At 47.7% G+C, this 19,117-nt stretch overlaps 4 protein-coding genes across 4 annotated transcripts; 1 reads left to right on the forward strand and 3 right to left on the reverse strand.

Annotated features, from left to right (window-relative positions):
- Positions 1–2,775: 2,775 nt before the first annotated feature.
- On the reverse strand, positions 2,776–4,435 carry DFL_001638 (uncharacterized protein; the record flags this gene model as incomplete). Its single annotated transcript, XM_067630287.1, has 3 exons — positions 2,776–3,203; positions 3,264–4,006; positions 4,071–4,435. 3 exons carry the CDS (start codon positions 4,433–4,435, stop codon positions 2,776–2,778), a joined length of 1,536 nt encoding a protein of 511 aa, XP_067492946.1.
- Positions 4,436–4,799: 364 nt separating this feature from the next.
- On the forward strand, positions 4,800–8,895 carry DFL_001639 (Cleavage/polyadenylation specificity factor; the record flags this gene model as incomplete). The annotated part of the gene is made up of 5 exons (XM_067630288.1): positions 4,800–4,802; positions 4,857–5,097; positions 5,406–6,243; positions 6,307–8,687; positions 8,774–8,895. 5 exons carry the CDS (start codon positions 4,800–4,802, stop codon positions 8,893–8,895), a joined length of 3,585 nt encoding a protein of 1,194 aa, XP_067492947.1.
- A 1,448-nt stretch (positions 8,896–10,343) lies between these two features.
- Positions 10,344–13,322, reverse strand: DFL_001640 (uncharacterized protein; the record flags this gene model as incomplete). The annotated part of the gene is made up of 5 exons (XM_067630291.1): positions 10,344–10,515; positions 10,575–10,927; positions 10,984–12,969; positions 13,077–13,135; positions 13,283–13,322. 5 exons carry the CDS (start codon positions 13,320–13,322, stop codon positions 10,344–10,346), a joined length of 2,610 nt encoding a protein of 869 aa, XP_067492948.1.
- Positions 13,323–15,273: 1,951 nt separating this feature from the next.
- On the reverse strand, positions 15,274–18,125 carry DFL_001641 (uncharacterized protein; the record flags this gene model as incomplete). The annotated part of the gene is made up of 5 exons (XM_067630292.1): positions 15,274–15,836; positions 15,897–17,187; positions 17,247–17,442; positions 17,507–17,813; positions 17,885–18,125. 5 exons carry the CDS (start codon positions 18,123–18,125, stop codon positions 15,274–15,276), a joined length of 2,598 nt encoding a protein of 865 aa, XP_067492949.1.
- Between the last annotated feature and the right edge of the window lie 992 nt (positions 18,126–19,117).

Here is a 19,117-nt window from a genome sequence, read left to right on the forward strand (position 1 = left end):
GAGAGATTGAGTTTTTCAAACGAGCAAATCTGAAAGGTCACCGGGTAAAGAGGAAGAAGAGTCTTGACGAGGTAGGGATGGAAGGATGCAGCTGGGGCGACTTCGAATTTGAAAAGGCTGTGTCGTGTGTTCGTCAACAGTCAAGCAAGCAAAGCAACTGCAGGGCAAGCTGGCTGCACTGCACTGCGTATACGTATTGCACTGCACTCCACGCACCGTTGCACTGTTGGATGTCTACCACGGTGGTGGCATGCGAAGCAAGGCGACTGCAGTCCTGTCAACTTCCGTTAATTTTATGCAACGTGGAGTTAAGCTTGACTGGAGGAATATCTGGGCGACTCCGGAATTCGAGTTAACGTTCCTAGCGGCTGGTGGTGGGCGGTCGTAGCAGAGTAGGCAGAAGGCCAATCCTGGGAAGATGCGGGAAGAGAACGAATGCGAGGATCGATGGAAATGCAGATATGTTCGGTTGCAAACTGCGAGTTAGTTCAGTTACTCGATTAATTATCGCAGCGGTTGGATATTGAACACTGTTCGTTCTGCGGGAAGATCTCGAGAATAATAAGGGTAAGAAGAAGGGGCCGGTTGATGAAGCCAATTTTAATTAATTATGGATCTCCTCGTGATGATATTAATATAGTCGGCTCTAAATTTTTTTTTTTTTTCGGGGCCCGCCAGCGAAAGGAGGAAATTGAATAAGACGGGAAGCACAGCCTTCACTCGAATTGAATTCAAGACGAGGTCGATATTGACACTAACTTAATTTCCCAATCAGACAGTACCAGGCGACTTCTTCTTTCTCTTATAATTTCTCGGATTCAATGCGCCTGGTGGCCAAGTTCGAGTTCCGCACATGCACAGGGGCTCTGACCAAAGATTCGAGCGGGCAGTAAAATATCGTCGCTGGCGATATGTATTAATGCTATGCCATGCCATGGTCAGCCATGTTTGATGCCGTCTCTGCCCCTGCGCTCAACCACCGGGATGTCCCAGAATGGGAGGAAATCCGCTGGAGTCACGGCTCCCCATCTTTTTTTCTCTTTTTCTCTTTCTTTCTTTCTATTCTCGTGCCTACGACTAAAAATGTTGAGATGCATGTCAATATCATTCTTTCTATTGAGTTGAAATCATGTGTGAACTTCACCCGGTCGCGGGAGGGAGAATCGCAAGGGCGCATCGACTGACAATCACCACTATCCTGTTCGGGCTAGCTGCGGCTCTGAAGTGGATCTTGGTCTTCCCTCTGACAACACATAATCCCGGTCCAAGATGTATTTGGGAGAGAATTAATCTGGGAAGGGAATGGTCGAATATATTGAAGCAAGGACCTTATCGCTGTTGCATGGAGACGATAGATATTTAGGCTCTACATAGTAGGTCGAGCAGCGGTATATTGCTCAACAACTCTCTTGTCAATGTCTCGATTGCCATGCCGTAAACCACGTTCTGTGAGAAACCACTTGTGGAAATGATATACTATTGTCGCTCGTAAATTTAGCTGGATGCAATTGGCTAATTTAGAAACCAGTTGTTTGCATCGAGAGCCAACCGTTATATCTTTTTGTGACAGACACGGCCATATCGATAGTGAAACTAAAGCTCTGATGGCCCTTGATACCTAGGTTCCTAGGTGTCCAGAGGAATGATTTCGCAAACTCTTTCGGTACTGTCTTACTCTTATAATATGATCTAGAATATAGAGATTTCGAAACTGTCAGATTCTGTAAGTTGAGCATTGATAGACCCTAGTTATAATATTTGAGGCATCTACCGGTGATCTTGACCATACTGCTATCAGTTCTACCGCTCGAATTATAGGATCCTGGGGAAATTTCTAGCAACCTAAGTGAGGGTTATTGCCTATATAGGTTCAAATGGAGGTCCTCTGATACAACAGGGCAACTGAATATGAACACGCGATACCTTGATATATGTTCCCCAAAATACGTCTATTCGCAATATTTAGCTGTGTATCCGCGGGGCCGATAGCATCATAGATGCCATCGGGGCAACGGTTTTATGGTAGATATCGATAATGCAATGGCGACTGGCCGTCTTTATAAATACTACGCGATTTAATCCCTAAACGTGAATATTTCCTTAATAGAATACCTATTTCATCGCATCAATGAACGTCGTATAGCCTTGATTCGATCTCCCATGTAAAGATCACAAGTTGCCGTGATGTTTTTGCGTTGAGTGTGATATTTTACATGTTTTCTTGGCACCCGCTATCAAATTTGCTGTGCGACAAAGTTCTAACCTCATCCTCAAACCAACTTTCGAATTCGTTCGTTCGTTCGTTCGTTCTGACGACCAATACACTCTCTATTCCCGCCACGCAATGTATATAGCCTCTCGAGATAATACAATTACAATGGACTCACATTCTTTTCTAATTCCCGTCTACCGACCACACTTTTCCAATCTTAGTTGTTTAGAAATGATCTAATCCACGTCTTGTGCCTCGCTCGGTCTGCTCCTTTCGTTGGACTCATCTTGAGCTGGATATCCCAAAGTCATCACGTTTATGGTTTACCATTGACTCGGCTCTGCGGATAATAGACAATATGAATCTTCATCGTATCAACGATTTTTGAGTACGCTCTCGATCTTTAATTCGCTTCCGTGATTGAACAGCGTAATTTATCTGTTGACACATCAATCCCTCAAAAACATCCTTTCTTTCGTTGGTATACTGCTTCGCCAATCCGAGATAAAAATACACAGGTACTTACATAATACTCTATCTTGAATGACCTGACACGGAGGTCTTTATTCTACAAGCCCTAGCGCCTCTCCCATCTTCACTGTTTCCCCCTGGCCCACGGTCCACTTGAATCCCTTCCCGTCTTTCCTTTCGGGAGCCTCAAATACTAGTACAATTGTACTTCCAAGTCTAAAACCTCCCATCTCTTCTCCCCTTCTCAACGGATGACCTGAAAGCAACTTTGATGCTAGTTGGTAGTGTGCCTCTGCATATCCATGGCCTTCAAGGGTGTCTGCCTTCGTATCCTTGGTCAAACTGTTCGTGCGTAGTTCTCTATCGAAATTTAACACTATACTGCCGACGTTTGTAGCACCGACTGGTGTCATTGAGAAAAAGCCGTGCTTCCAACGACCAAGGAGGACGACACGCTCGTTGAGGATGAAGAGGGATGGGAGGAGTGCTTGTAGATAAGGGGAAACGGAGAAGAGTTCGCCTGCGTGACAAAGTTAGCTTCGTGCCCAATATAATTACGAGAATATGAACTGGTACAAACCTGCGAAGTGTCTTCTAGTCTCAACGACCCATTCTGTCGGCGAGTGAAATCTATGATAGTCACCAGGCGCAAGGTAGATGACCGCAAAGTACAACCGCTTGGGCCCTTCAAATTGGTTCCTAAACCAACTGGCGCCCTTTGTACCCACCACAGCCGCAACATCCCCTTTCTCACCGGGTGGTAGAGACTGGTCTTCGGCCTTTGCGTCCTTGTGATCTTCTGTTCCGGAGAACAATTCACCGACGGTGTATGATATCCCGTTCATCCTTGCAAATTCTTCATGACTATCTACGACCTGACCACCTAGCGCTGTAGCTTCAGTGGTTCCATTTTCGGCTTGTCCGAACAGTATTGCCGGTGAAGAAGGATGGCTCGATGTCTTAGTCTCCCCATGTCCACTTAACAAAGCATCGAGGCTATAAGTCATCCCTTTAACGTTCTCTACTCTTCCACCTTCTCTGACCTCACCCACCATCAATACCTTTCCGTCTGAAGGCGATACTACCGCAGATGATTTATCAATCGGTCGAACAGCAGGGTCAATCTCTCTGTAAAAGAACTCGGCAAGGTTTCTGTATGATTTTAGATCTTGGTTTTTGGCCTCAGAGATGTTGACGCCGAATATGAAGGCGTAAAGTTTGAACCCAAATGGACGAAATATGACCGGGAGAGGTATTTCGTTGAATTTCCCCCAAAGACGGGATAGCGCTTTGAGAGGGAGAGTCGAAAGGATCTGGACTTGCCTATGGGAATAGATTATATCAGTACGAGGATTCGTATGGGTGTATAAAACCTGAGGGAACGTACCAGGGACCTGTTGGCCGTACCCCTCTCTTTCTATTTGGTTCATTAGGATTATATTGGCCATCTTCTTCAGCTATCTGCCTCTCACGATTCATAACCGTGGTGTAGTGTTTGAATCCGAGATATGCAATGCCCAAGCCTACTGGTATTGGCGTCCATTTTATCGGTGTATCGTTCCATGCCGTTTTTAATCTTTGGAAAAATGTTTTTTTAGGATCCGAAGACGACGAGGAAGAGAAGCGTAGATGTTGGTCGGTTCGATAATAGCTGTTCTTGCGAGGTAGTTTCGGGCGACAGGTAGCATTGCGGTAAAGGTGAATGCAGGGTCTGCCCACCCGCTGTTGAACGAGCCTCGAAGCCTGTTGCATCGTGATGGTATCTATGAAGGCAATAATTCCATTGGCCCCGGTAGATTGACTAGAATAGAGCCCTTTCCATTCGGACTTTAATATACAGCGGCGAATATGCGACTTGGTCGTTTGGTTTTCGACGTCATGCTGCCTTGAATTCTCGACAGGGCAGCTTTTAGCGTGGGTTGAAGGCCTGATCGGGGTTAATCCAACAGCCAGTCGGATATAACCTGACGCGACCTTTTGGCGAAAAAGTTAACGACTACAAGAACGACTCACGGGAGACGACATCTCACGATCTATCCTGTCGTCGCCATTACTCTGTCTCTATTGAACAGTTCCACGGTACCTCTGATATAGTTGGCATACAAGTGAACTGACCATGGTACGTATTACCAACTTCTGTCATCATGAACACAAGGCTAACATGTCATCGCAGGCGACGACCTCGAACTTCTTCCTTTACTCGCTGACGATTCAGCAACCTACCGTCATCACCCAGGCCATCCTCGGCCAATTCTCCGGTCAGAAGCTCCAAGAAATAGTAGTCGCCTCAGGCTCACGGCTATCCCTTCTCCGACCCGATCCCAACGTCGGCAAGGTCAATACCATTCTCACCCACGATGTCTTCGGTATCATTCGATGTCTGGCCGCGTTCAGGCTGGCAGGAAGTGGCAAAGGTATGTCTTAGCTTTTGTGCCCCTTTGTTAACAAGTTCCCTTCCTTCTGTGTTTTTTGTATCGCCTTTTCAAAGTCAAAGAGCATTTAGTGATTTCTTTTAAGGAGAGACTCCAGCCTGAAAGAATCCCTTCGTTTATACTCGCGCACGCGCGTGGATCGTGCTTTCGAGCTTTTCGAATGAAGGCGCAAATGTAAGGATTGAAGTTCACTCTCTGCTTAGGACTTTGGAAAGGGGGGGAGATGCAGGTCTCAATGCTAGTTTATTGTTGAGATGAGCTGCGGCTAATGATCTTAATGTCCATTATAGACTATGTTATAATCGGTTCCGACTCTGGTCGCATCACCATTCTAGAATACATCCCCGCCCAGAACAAATTCAAACGGCTACATCTCGAAACATTCGGAAAATCTGGGGTTCGTCGTGTAGTCCCCGGTCAATACCTCGCCTGCGATCCAAGAGGAAGGGCGTGCCTCATCGCATCGGTGGAGAAGAACAAACTCGTTTACGTTTTAAACAGAAATGCACAGGCAGAGCTCACGATCTCGTCACCACTGGAAGCGCACAAACCCCATTGTCTGGTGTTTGCGCTGTGTGCCCTAGACGTCGGGTATGAGAATCCAATATTTGCGGTTCTTGAAATGGATTATTCCGAAACGGACCAAGACCCGACTGGTGAGGCGTATAGGGAGGCGGAAAAGTACCTTACATACTACGAATTAGATCTCGGTCTAAATCATGTTGTGAGGAAATGGTCGGAACCGGTAGAGAGGTCATCGAACTTCTTGCTTCATGTGCCAGGAGGGAGTGATGGTCCGTCCGGTGTCTTGGTTTGCTCTGAAGATGCTGTTACATATCGTCATATGAACCAACCCGAACTGAGGGTTCCTATCCCGAGAAGACGTGGGGCTTGCGAAGATCCAAATCGAAAGCGATTTATCACATGCGGTGTCATGCACAAGATGAGGGGTGCATTCTTCTTCTTACTACAGAGCGAAGACGGCGACTTGTTCAAAGTCGGTTTAGATTTCGATGAAAACTCAGTCGTCAGACTTAGGATAAAATACTTTGATACTGTTCCGATTGCGACTAGTCTGTGCATTCTGAAGAGTGGTTTCTTGTTCGTGGCGAGCGAGAACGGCAATCAGTAAGTTTCACTCCATTTATACATAACCTAGACCCTGAAGTATCGTTGCTAATGAGGGAATAGTCACTTCTACCAATTCGAAAAACTTGGAGATGACGATAACGAGACCGAGTTTACATCGGACGACGAAATCAATGCTGCATACTTCTCGCCCCGACTAGCCGAGAATTTAGCTCTGATGGAGAGCGTGGACAGCATGAACCCACTTCTCGACTGCCAGATCGCAAATCTAACAAACGACGACGCTCCCCAAATCTACACAATATCCGGAGCCAATGCCCGGTCTTCCTTCAGAACGCTAAAGCATGGTCTAGAAGTCTCAGAGATAGTATCCTCCGAGCTTCCTGGTGGGCCCGTTGCAGTGTGGACTACAAAGCTGACGAGTCAAGACGAGTATGACGCATACATAGTACTATCGTTTACTAACGGTACGTTGGTTTTGAGTATCGGAGAGACTGTGGAAGAGGTAACGGACACCGGGTTTTTGTCATCTGCACCAACTTTGGCTGTTCAACAACTAGGGGAGGATGGACTGTTGCAAGTTCATCCGAAGGGTATTCGACACATCCGTGCCGATAGGAGGGTAAACGAGTGGCCAGCGCCTCAGCACAGATCAATTGTTGCAGCTTCTACAAATTCCCGCCAGGTTGCAATTGCATTATCCAGTGGTGAAATTGTTTACTTCGAATTAGATTCGGATGGGCAACTAGCTGAATATGAGGATAAAAAGGAGATGTCTGGCACTGTCACCTGTCTATCGCTTGGCGATGTGCCCGAAGGGAAGATGAGAAGCTCCTTCCTCGCCGTCGGTTGTGACGACAGCACTGTCAGAATCCTTTCCTTGGACCCTGACTCGACACTCGAATCCAAGTCTGTCCAGGCTTTGACCTCTGCTCCTACGGCGCTGAGGATAATGTCGATGCCTGATTCGGCGGGTAGTGTGTCACAACGTACCACTTTGTTCCTTCACATTGGTCTCTACTCTGGCGTCTATCTCCGAACAGTTCTCGACACTATCACCGGTGAACTCACAGACACCAGAACCCGCTTCTTGGGACCTCAACCAGTCAAACTATTCAGCGTTTCTGCGGCCGGTACGACCGCAATCCTAGCCCTAAGCTCAAAGCCATGGCTCGGATACACCAACGGTTCAGGCCAATACCTCCTCACCCCACTCTCCTACCAACCCCTTACCTACGGTTGGACCTTCTCCAGCGAACAATGTCCAGAAGGCATGGTCGGCATCCAGGGAAACAACCTACGAATCTTCACGGTTGAGAAGATCAGTGAAAACCTTCAGCAGGAATCGATCCCTCTAAGCTACACGCCTAGAAAAATGGCAAAACACCCAACAGCACCATACTTCTACGTCGTATCTTCGGACGCCGACACTCTCTCCCCAGAATCTCGCAATAATCTTATTGCTAAAGCACAAAACGGGGATTCCACGGACCTACCACCTTCGGAATTCGGCTACCCACGTGGTGAAGGCCACTGGGCATCCTGCGTCGAAGTAGTAGACCCCATAAACAAGGAAGTAACCCACAAGATCGACCTCGGCGAAAACGAAGCCGCGCTCTCCGTCGCCGTCGTTCCATTCTCCAGCCAAGATGACGAACACTTCCTCGTAGTTGGTACAGCAAAGGACCTCATCTTAAACCCACGTTCCTCCTCCTGCGGCTACGCCCACGTCTACCGTCTTTCCGACGGCGGGAAAACAATCCAATTCATCCACAAGACTAAGCTAGAATATGCCCCATTAGCATTCGCCCCCTTCCACGGCCGTCTGTTGGCAGGTATAGGTCAAGACCTCCGAATCTACGACCTAGGAATGAAACAACTACTCCGGAAAGCCCAAGCCACCGTTGCACCGAACTTAATCACTGGTTTAACCACCCAGAACAACCGTATCATCGTCTCGGACATCCAAGAGTCCGTTACATACGTTGTTTACAAACACCAAGAGAACAAACTTATACCATTCGCAGACGACATGGTACCCCGATGGACCACCTGTACCGCCCTATTAGACTACGAATCCGTCGCCGGCGGCGATAAATTCGGAAACCTCTGGGTCGTCCGTGTGCCAACAAAGGCATCAGAAGAAGCCGACGAAGATCCTTCGTCAGGATACCTCCTTCATGAAAAATCATATCTCCAGGGTGCTCCGAACCGTGTAAACCTCATGTCTCATTTCTTCACACAGGATATACCGACTTCTATACAGAAAGTTAGTCTTGTAGCTGGTGGGAGGGATTGTGTTGTTTGGAGTGGATTGCAAGGGACGATCGGGGTTATGGTGCCGTTTATTAGTCGTGAGGATGTTGATTTTTTTCAGACGTTGGAGCAGCATATGAGGACTGAGGATGCGCCGTTGGCGGGGAGGGATCATTTGATTTATAGGAGTTATTATGTGCCTGTGAAGGGGGTTATTGATGGAGATTGTAAGTTTTTTTTCTCCTCTTTTTCCCCTCTTTATTTATTTTTTTTTCAGAAGACATGCGCTAACATTCTGGATGTGTTTTAATAGTGTGCGAACGGTTCACCTTGCTACCGTATGATAAGAAGCAAATGATTGCGGCGGAATTGGATAGAAGTATCCGAGAAGTGGAAAGGAAGATCGCAGATATGAGGACCAGGGTGGCATACTAAGTTGGCCATCTTTTCTTAACAAAAAAAAAAACGAAAAAAAAAAAAAGGCAGGAAAGGAACAATTGCAAGATATTAAGACTGAGGGGTTTATAATCTAAGGACCTTGATATTCATATCTAGCCATATGTACTACTAGAATCCATATTGTGTCTTTTTCTTTTTACGAATTTTACGAGATAGGCTTCCGTTTCCATATACCGTCTAGATCTGCGAGTAGCTTGTGAGATTGAAGAATTCTCGTTGCCTCTCGTATATATGTTCGATTTACATCTTGCCAGAGCTCTCTCTCTATATCAACGCCCGAGGTACATACCATCAACCAACATCTAATAAAGAAAATACGTCACAAGGAATCTCTGCCGTCTTCACAAAAACCTTATCACACACTTTCTTCTTCTCTTTCATTGTGAAATAATATCAATAATAGGCATAGGGGACGCCATAGATTGGGGGGAAAATTACATGTTTATATATTTTTCGCGTGGTGGGTGGGAGTGGGAGTGTGAACGTGAGTGGGAACGTGAGTGTTACAATCCTTTCGATGTCTACATGAATAGTTAATAGAGGATGCGCAAAAAAAGAGAGCCACAGGTTGACTTTGGGAGAAAGAAAAAAAAGGGAAACCGGAAGGGTAATAAAAATGGTTCTAATAAACAACAGGCCGAGAGGGGGGGAAGAAGTTATCAAGCTTGGGGGGATCAACCGGGAGAAGAATAATAACCAGGCAGGAAAGGCAAAGCGAAAAGAGAAAAAACTGCCATGATTCAGTTAAAAAAAGGATACAAGAAGTGTACATGTAAAAGTGCGGAGCCTGAGAAACGAAAATCAGCGTAAAAACCGGGTAAAAAGGAAGATACAAAATTTTGTGCAAAGAGGGGGTGGTGGGTGTGTGGTGAGGGCAGTTTAATAAAAGAAAAAGGCCTGGTATTACTAATTTCTTTGCTAGGAAGGGACTACATGATGGGTATAATGGGCTACAAGGTTTAGGTTTTGTTCACAAGGAAATCTTTGGAGGGTTCTAGGATACATGATGGTGCATTTCGCATGGTAGGGGGTTGGGGTTAATGTTAGATAGGGTTACCGATGGGGTGAGGGGCACAGGCGCTAGGGGAGGGGACGCGGGGCAACTCGGGGGGGGGGGGAGGGGGAGGGGCTTAAACGAAGGGGATCAGAAAGAAAACAGTTTTAGAAATATTTGTTATTCTCTCAATCTGTTCGTCCAGGGAAGGGGGTTCCGGGGGGGGTTCCAAGACGGCATTCTTGTAGTGTAGATGTGCGTCGATGAAGAGCCGCTCGTCGTGGTTCCCCGCTAGCTCCTCTAACCCAAAAATCTCAATCTTCGCACCAATAATTTCCTTCACGTTTCAATAAAATTTTCACATCATAGCAAAATCCATATGGGTGTCGTAAGAGTTCGACGGCTTCGTCATCTGTCCTCCGGGTGTTGGCTAAGCAGGGAGGTTGGTCTGCTTTCGAACCTGCTCTTTAGCCCAGCGTGTGGTATCGTGGGTGCGGCTGCTGAATTCACGGTTAGCCCTGATATCCTTTATCATGGGCATAAGCCACTCCGAACGGAAAAAGTTGGCGTATTCGCCGTTCGGGAATGCATCAGCGAGGTCACTAGTTAAAGGTTTCGTTAGCGTCGTAAATTTTATAGCTTATTAAGCGGGCCAACGTACCCCAAAGTACCCATAGCTGATCTCAACAGGGCCTCCGTTCTATTTTGGTCCTGTGCGATGAGAGCAAGGAAGCCGAAGATGTGTTGGACGTAGGGGGCGAGAAGAGTAACTTTGCCGCTGGACTTCATAGCGATGATGACACCATCATAAGCATCCATGATACCTTCTCTCAAGCTCAAGACGTAGTCCAACATGTCGATGGAACTGTCAGGAGTTATTTGAATAAACGATGCTTGTTGTAGGACTTGCATGACGACTTGGAGGTAAGTTTCGAAAGCACCAGTGATGGCCTGTGCGATATCACCGAAGCATTGAAGAATGGCGGGCTTGTATTGCTGGTTGAGGTGGTTGCTCTAAAATTTGCGTTAGCGAACGAATATATCGTAATGCTAATATAAAAAGCACTTACCCTCAAGTTGTTCAGCAAGAAATTCATGAAGCTATCACAATGTGGGACAGCTCTCTCTCCGACAGATCTAACGATATCGCTGACCAAACCAATCGACGTCGAGCACAGCTGAGCGTCCTCAAGGTTGCCAAGTGCAGTGTACAAGAATGGGGTGAAGGCGTCCAGGTATTTGCCGAATTCCGTCTCTAGAGCATTGGCCATAGCACCAACGGCACCAAACAGCGCCTCGGGAACGGTTGAGGTTGGAGGGAGCGATCCAAGTGCAAGCAGGATAACCTGCATCGTACTATCCGCATGGGGAGCGACTTCTTTGTCGAGACGGTTGATAATCACCGAAACAACGCTAGCCAAGCTAATCTGCATCTCTTCCAACGTAACACGATCGTCAGTGCTGACGATTTGCTTCTGCATTTCGATGGTCTTCTCGATTCGGCTGACGAGGTGGTCCAAAAGCTTTCCGATGACAGGGATTTGGTCGGATCCGACATTGGTGACGAATGATGACAAAACTTCATAGGCGGCAGTGCGCAAATGGTTGTCAGCGTCAGGTCTCTCGGTGGCCTTCAGGAGAGCTGTGACGCTGTCGGGGAAGTGCTTAGACAATGGGTTCTCAGGTTGCATTGCACTGTCCCCACCAAACGACTCCGCCAAGTTCATAAGAGCCCAGCAGCAGGATCCGGCCATTCTGGTGTTATCGTCGAGGCCGGTGAAAAGCGCCGTGATCAGGCCATGGAGGTGTACGTTAGCCTCGATGGCAGAACCGCAGCACTCGCAGATTCTTCCAAGGGCATATGCAGCGGAATCCTTGACCATAACGACCTTATCGCTCATCATGGAAACCAGCAACGGTAAAGCCTGCTTGATAAGAGGGTCGAGCATCTTGACATCGGGTCCTTCCATGATGGCGCCAAACGCAGAGACGGCAGCGTCTCTCATACGCCAGTTCTCGTGTCGGAGGTTCAATTCAACAAAGGTGAGAACAGGGGTAATGATAAGGCCACCGACGGTTTGAGCGTAGAGGCACAGACACTGATAAGCAGCACGGGAGACGTTGTATTCGTCATCGGTTGCATCCTCGTCCTGCTTTGTCAAGAGCTCGAGGAGAACTGGCACAACTTCGTTAGTGGCGACCCGCGCAAAGTTAAAGAACGGGCGTGTGGCGTCGATGCCGTTCATAGCGGCATCGGAGTTATCTTCCTCGATAGTCAATTCTTCTTCGCACACTGTGCACCAGAATTCAATGGCCAGCTTGGCAACTTCCTCGTCCTCCGATTTCATGCCATGGACGGTTAAACCGAACAGTGCCTTCTCCATGTAAAATCTCATCTTGTCATAGTACAAGCTCATGATCCTGTTGAGACAGCCGAACGCAGACTGTTGTATCCTAGCGTCTGTGCTCTGGGTGGCTTCGCAGACAACCTGCATGATGTAGTTCCTCTCGCCTTCTGTCTCAAAGTTGCTTCGGACGAACTCCAAGGACTCGCTCAAAGCTCGCATAGCAGCATATCTAACTTCATTGTTTGGTTCTTCTTTGCGTGCACCTTGGACGACAGCTGTCAGGATAGCGTTGGAGTGCTGGCTCAAGCTTTCGCGGAGATTGTCATCTTCGAATTCGCAGATGTAACCAATAGTTGTTAATGAGGCCATTTTCAGGCCGTCGCCGCCGGTGTTGACATTCTGAACAAGAGAAGGCATCAGGGAATCCCATTGACCAGAGGGGAGGTCGATGGCAGCGATGGCGGCCACAAATTGGGCCGCACTGGTGACCGACTGGCGGTCGGCCGTTGCCAGAGCCCCAAGTCCGAGATTTCTTATATTCTCTTTGACTGCTGGTTCCAAGTTGACCCATTTTTGCTGGTTCTCGTGTACTATAGCGAGATCTCGGCCGGAAAATTCATTTTTTAGAACCAGGGCGGCAGCCGCTCTAACAACCGAAGAGTTCTGGGCATTGGCTAGTTGTTGTGATAAGCCTTCAAGGTATGCTGGCTATAGGTTTTTTAAACCAAAAAAGAGAAGAAGAGGAACCGTCAGCATCATATCCAGGAGTCCAAGATAGCCAGGGGTAGGAAGGGAAGGGGAAAGTGGTATCGTACAAAGTTTTCTTGAGCAGCATTCTGAAGTGTCTGTTCGGCAGCCTGGCGCTTAGTGGCATCTACAGAAGGGAAAAGAAAAAAATGGAGGATGTCAGTGGATAATATTCACAAAGAATGACGTAGACGAGCGTGTCAGATGGGGGTAGCATTCGTGTCTTCGATGAGAGATGTGGGGTGGGGTGGAAGGCTTGGTGGGGTGTGCAGACCGGCAGAGATAGTGTTTTCTAAGACCTGTGCAATCTCCATGATGGGTAAGACACAAAAGTCAACAGGAGGACAGAGGGTGGACAAAGACGAGATCCAGAAGAGAGAGGGCGAACGTTGTAGAACAAAAGAAAATAGAGTCTTAGAAGGGGTTTATCGTGATGGAAGAGGGTTGATGATGCCGGATGGTGGGCGGGTGTGAAGGAGTATGATGAGCGAGTGAGGAGGAGCAGGAGGAGGAGAGGATCTATTTGTGGAGGGGCGGGTAGAGATGTTTTGGTTCTCCTACTGGAAACAGTGTCAGGATTTTGTGAGTACGGCAGCAACGGCAGCAGAGAGATAGACAGATATATAACAGGAGAGAGTTGAAGCTGGAGATGTTCCCGTCCTCGATATTATATACCTAGGAAAGGCGTCTGGGAGACAAGATATCAAGATGAGGTTGGAGTTGGAGTTAACGTTGGCTTGTGGAGGCGTCTGTGGTGTGGATGCAGTGCAGTCCAGTCAAGCTGCAGCGGAGAAGCTCCTGACCAAGCCAGAGCCCACAAGCGAGAAAAATTTTTGGAGCAGAGCACCTCCCAGCAAATAACAGCATAGAGCAAGGCCCGCTAAAGGTCTCTTCGGCCTGACCGACTCTACTATCTACTGATCCAACTACCGAGATACTTTGAAGGTGAAGAGGTAATATACAATAGGGGTGATGGTGGTGACGGCGAAAGATATTCAGGAGGGCTTACCTTTTTATGCGAGCCTAAAAGTCTCCCAAAGTACGATGAGTCTTTCTTTCTTTCCTCGTTCTTAACCGGGGGTGTACGGGTACTCTTGAGGCCGTATATGTGTCGTATCGATATAAACACGTTCCGGTCTGAGACAAAACGGAAAAAACGCCCGGCGATATGGATGATGGGCGGCAGTAGGAAGAAGGAAAATAAAGAAGAGGTGCCGATAGCAGGTAGCTAGACGGAATGGGTCGCGTAAGCTGTTCCCGTCCCAAAAAGAGCTCGGATGCAGGCACGTCAAGGACAAGGACGAGACGACAGTTTGCCGCTGTACATGTGCGTGTGTGTGTGTGATATTAGCTCGAATTGATATTGACCAGAACTGGGTGGCGAACTAACCCGGCGAGTGCGCATGCGGTGAGTGAGTGAAAGAGAAGAAGCCGGGGAGAAGGGAAGAGCACAGAAGAGGAGGGAAGAAGACGTTTATGGAGGGCTCGAGACTATTTTAATTATAATCCTACGTGTCTGCTGTTCTGTTCATATTCGATCGAATTACGAGTATTATTAGATTACGATTTCATCTCCCCGCTGGATACGATTGGCCCACCGAGGACGTGTCCCTCGAATGTTAATTGACAGGTAAGTACGTCCGGACTTCCACGGCCGGTCTGTTGTCGGCCTAGAACCAGTCCTTGGTCTCAAGTATGCTCAGGAAGCAAGTACCCAAGGAAGGGGGAAGCTGCACGGCGGGAGCTCGGGTGGTAGCTGCCATTGGTCAGATTCGGATCAATCGAGCTGTCGGCTCCAAGGATGATTCAGAGCTGCAGCATCACACAAACCTGCAGAACGGACCTGAGGAACGAACTCTTGCTCTTTTGTGTTTGCCAACCAGGGGTCTCTGTCTGCTCTGTGATTCGTCCGTACTCTTGACAGCCATGACCTAGCACCCAATCAGGGAGTGTAGGCGAGCGCGAGTCCCCAATATATTGGGATCGATACATGTACATCGATCACAAGACTAAATTAGAAGTATCTCGCTCAGGCTTCTCGCCAAACGTGTACGTACTCCCAAGGGCCTTATATTACTATTGTACTGTACTATACATACATGAACGTGTGTTTGTGTGGGTGTGTGATTTCGGTGGTTTTTTGGAGGGGCAATCTTATCATGATCCTTATCAATTGTGGGGGATATGCGACCCAAGTCCTATAGGGCTCTCGGGCGAGAGAAAGAAGACCAGAACCAGATATAAATGCGGATATAAAACCCCAATTCAGAGGTCCTCCGCAGGCGTCTTAAATTCTTCACTATAGAATTCGTCATCTTCCGTCGACCCATAGTCATCCTGCTCCTTTCCCTCCCCTTCTTTCTCTTCCTCAGCTACAACCCCCAAATCGAAGATAATCCACCTCAACCTTTCCCTGTCTAACACGCTACCCAGCCTTCTGCCCCTATTCACGTTCACCGTCAAAGCTATGGGCGTGATATCGTTGTGATTGAACGTGAGCACTCTCTTAATGTTGTAAACGTAGTTCCCTGCCAGCGTCATCGCGAACTGGAAGATTCCGTTTTGATCTGTAAGCTTAGCCGTCGGCGACGCTGGCAGTTCCCACCAACTCTTCGGCACGGGCGTGTATGTCATATGAGGGGCAGTACAACGAATGCTCATCATATCCGTGTTATCTTCATCATAGAAGAGAACAAGAAGTGTTTGGTTATCCGTAAAACGTAAGTCGGAGACTACTTTATGCGGTGGCGCATTGATCCTCGTGCATGAAACGTCACTGACCGAACTGAGGGTGCCGTTCTTAACTATCGCAACCCGAACCATGACGACTGCAAAAAATAAGTCGGGGTTTTCTTCTTTTACAGCGGGAAATTTCAGGGGACACGTACTTGTGCTTTCCGACGCGGGGACCTTCTTCCCGTGTTCATCAAGCTCACTCTTCGCCATAGCGATATACCATACCGACTCGCCACTTGCGCCACCATCATCGCACAGTCGGATATCCAAAATCCTATACGGCTCATTGTGAATCACAATACTTTGGCCCACGTGTACCTGTTGTTTCATCGCATTTGCCGGCTTTGAAAATATACTCTTCGAGACCTCGTTAATCCGGGCGGAGATCTGATGAAATCCGGGTGATGTTCTCGGTCCTTCCTCGGAACCTTGACTCCCCATAACACCGGTGAAACTGCTGGAACTTTCTCGTTTCTTCAACCCAGACCCAGAACCGCTGATAATGTTCTTCACAGCATCCCCTCCACTAGAACCAACGGCCTCCCCGTCCATATCCACCCTTGTAAACGCGGCAAAAACATTCTCCCCTTCCCTCCATGTCCACTCCGTTTTATCAAAGTACGCCGCAAGGATGCTATTTTGCAGATGTTTCCCTATAAACTCTGCGACCTTGAGCGTATCGACTAGGAGTTCACCGTCAGGTTGGGCACTGGACTCGTTTCCTTCCGTCAAGTTATTGAACTCTTCGTACGCGGCCTTGAGCCAGAAAATAAAAGCCGAGAAGAGGTCCAGTTCGTAATTGACTTTCCCCATGAATTCATGACAGATAGCCATGAGCCCGGATACTAAGTCGAGGAGCTTGCTGTAGTCCACCGGATCCAGACCAAGAGAACTATCCTTGTCTGTCCAGCGAGCCAAGCCTCGCAACTTGCTCAACAGGACGATTAATCGGTCGCATGAAGGTAATAGATGTTCGTGAGCCAGCCGTCGTAGCGTCTCATAACCGTTCACGTAAACTTTCTCCCACTTCTTGTGGCCCTTCTCGCCCAACGAATCGACCAACCATTCTTTCATCTTCTCGCTTGCACATCCTGTGATCAAAAGCTCAAAGAATTCAAGCCCGGCAGTTTGACCTTCGGGTGCCTCTAGGATTTCCTTCTGAGCCCTCATATACGATGTTTCGACGGTCTCCATGGCTTTCCACTCTGCCGCCATTGCCAATATAGTCTCGTTGACGTATCTTAGTAAATGCTGGACCTTTGTGACGGTATATGTAACGCGTCCAAGGTACGGTCCATAATTTGAGAGAAACAAAATGTCAAGTGCATGGAGCACAGTAGGACCTTGTCCTTTTTCTTTCCCAGACCTATATTTCGGCTGGATCTGGGAAGTTGTTAGTAGCAGATGGGTCTTCAGGGACCTCGTAGATTGGTGGTGAGTTATCTGTCCTGGTATTAGTATCAGAAAACATCATCGGCACTTTCTTTTAGTAGCATTATTACCTTGTATGAATATCTGTCGTTCTCGCCAACGAGACTCGAGAGGTCCATCGATCCAACCACGAATGAATCAAAAACGTTCATTGCAAAGCTTCCTTTGGATGTTCCCATCAACAAAACATCCATCGTATCTTCCTTACGAATCGATGGGACATTGATCAAGCTATCCAAGCTCTGCTTGGATGAGAATGTGATATCCCTAGAAAAAAAACGTATATGAGCCATGCATACGAAAGCAAAAGTAGTATGGGTAGAGAACGTACGCATTCGCAACGCCTGGCAGTACGCTCAGCTTAGGAAGTACAGTGCTGACGTCGAAATTAAAAAGACCGAATAGATATCCCAAGTTATCATCTTTCAGTGTTCCTCCGATATTGATAAAGTCCGTCTTGGTCTTCGGTTCCAGTTGTTCGGCGTCTTCGGTTGCAGGGTCACGGTTATCGACCCAGCCGATAGCTGTGATACGACCTTCCGTGACATCCTCCATCTCGACTTGATGACCGAAACGTCCCGTTTGGACATCAAGAATCCTCGTTATGAAGTTGTCATAACTAACAGCCAGCAGTTGTCCTGCATCATAACCACCTATAAGCACAGAACTTAATCTGTATATAATTATTTCAACAATAGGAAAAACGCACCATCAGGCCTCCAACATAACTGGGTAACATTATGCTCCTTCTTCGCCTGTCGCTGTCCCGTCGTGTATTTCTGCGTCTGCCATACTTTCTGTCCATTCATACGGTAGAGAGCGACAGTCTGGTCCACCAGGCCATATGCAATCAGGTCCTTGGTCGGACACCATGCTGCGAGCTGTCGCTGTGCAGGGGAGACGAGCTTTCGCTCGCCCAGGATCTCAAAGGTGCTAGATGGCGTAGGCATTCTGCAGCATTCAGGGATCGAGCATCGGTTTGGTTTTGCGCTGCCTAGCTATGCGTTGGGTGGTTGTTATGTGTGCTAGCATGCATGCGTTTAGCTCTGTGTAATGGTGGGCAGGCAGTCAAATCTTGGTGTATCTGATTTAAACCACCGAGTACTCACTGGTTTTAGATATTAACAAAGAGAAAAAAACCCAGGGAGGTTCGGCTTAGAGGGCGTACTCACACTTGAGGTATCAAATTGAGTGTTATTTGAGAGATGGATGGAGGAAGAGAGGAAGATGGTGTTTTTGATATGAAGTTCGAGTGGTTCTCACATCCATTTGGAGTTGCAGTTGGTGATGTCAACACGCAGCAAGTGGCCTTTTTTCTGCCCACGAATATAATACTCTGAAGGGGTCGTGTGATATATAATGATATTTACAAATACCCAGTCCTGACTCTCCAAAAACAATAGATCGATGAAATCGAATTATATACAAACTTTATTTATAGCGACGCGACGGTAGGTTTAAGCCGGGAATGTGCGGTGCGAGCAAACATCGAATAGATAGGATACATGTCCTTGGAAAGAACCCCGGTTCGGGCACAGAAAGCTTGGAAACTTTGGTTTGGACTGAAAAGTAACTCTCCAAAGTGGCCTGGTCAGCAGTTACCTTCGACCTTGGAAAGTTCCGAATTCTATCGCAGGCAGAGCTGATTAATACGACCAAGTACCACTACCTGCTATATTAAGAAGCGTACTACTTAGGTACAACCGTTGTCTTCCTTTGGTGGGAGCTTTAAAGGTACCTGGCCTGGGCATGACCGGGAGGATATGAGTATCGACATATATACTATCACCACAACGTCGACGACCACAGAATATCCGATATAGTACTTTAGTCCCGACATCTCCAACATGTTCTGATATCCACGCGAGTCGCCCGGCGTTTGACAGGCAGCGCAGACTGGGAGCACGAGATAGAGACAGAGACAGAGGACTTCCAAGTATGT

This window comes from Arthrobotrys flagrans (genome assembly GCF_004000055.1).
Source record: "Arthrobotrys flagrans strain CBS H-5679 chromosome Unknown unitig_3, whole genome shotgun sequence".
In the NCBI taxonomy this organism is placed as follows: Eukaryota; Fungi; Ascomycota; class Orbiliomycetes; order Orbiliales; family Orbiliaceae; genus Arthrobotrys; species Arthrobotrys flagrans.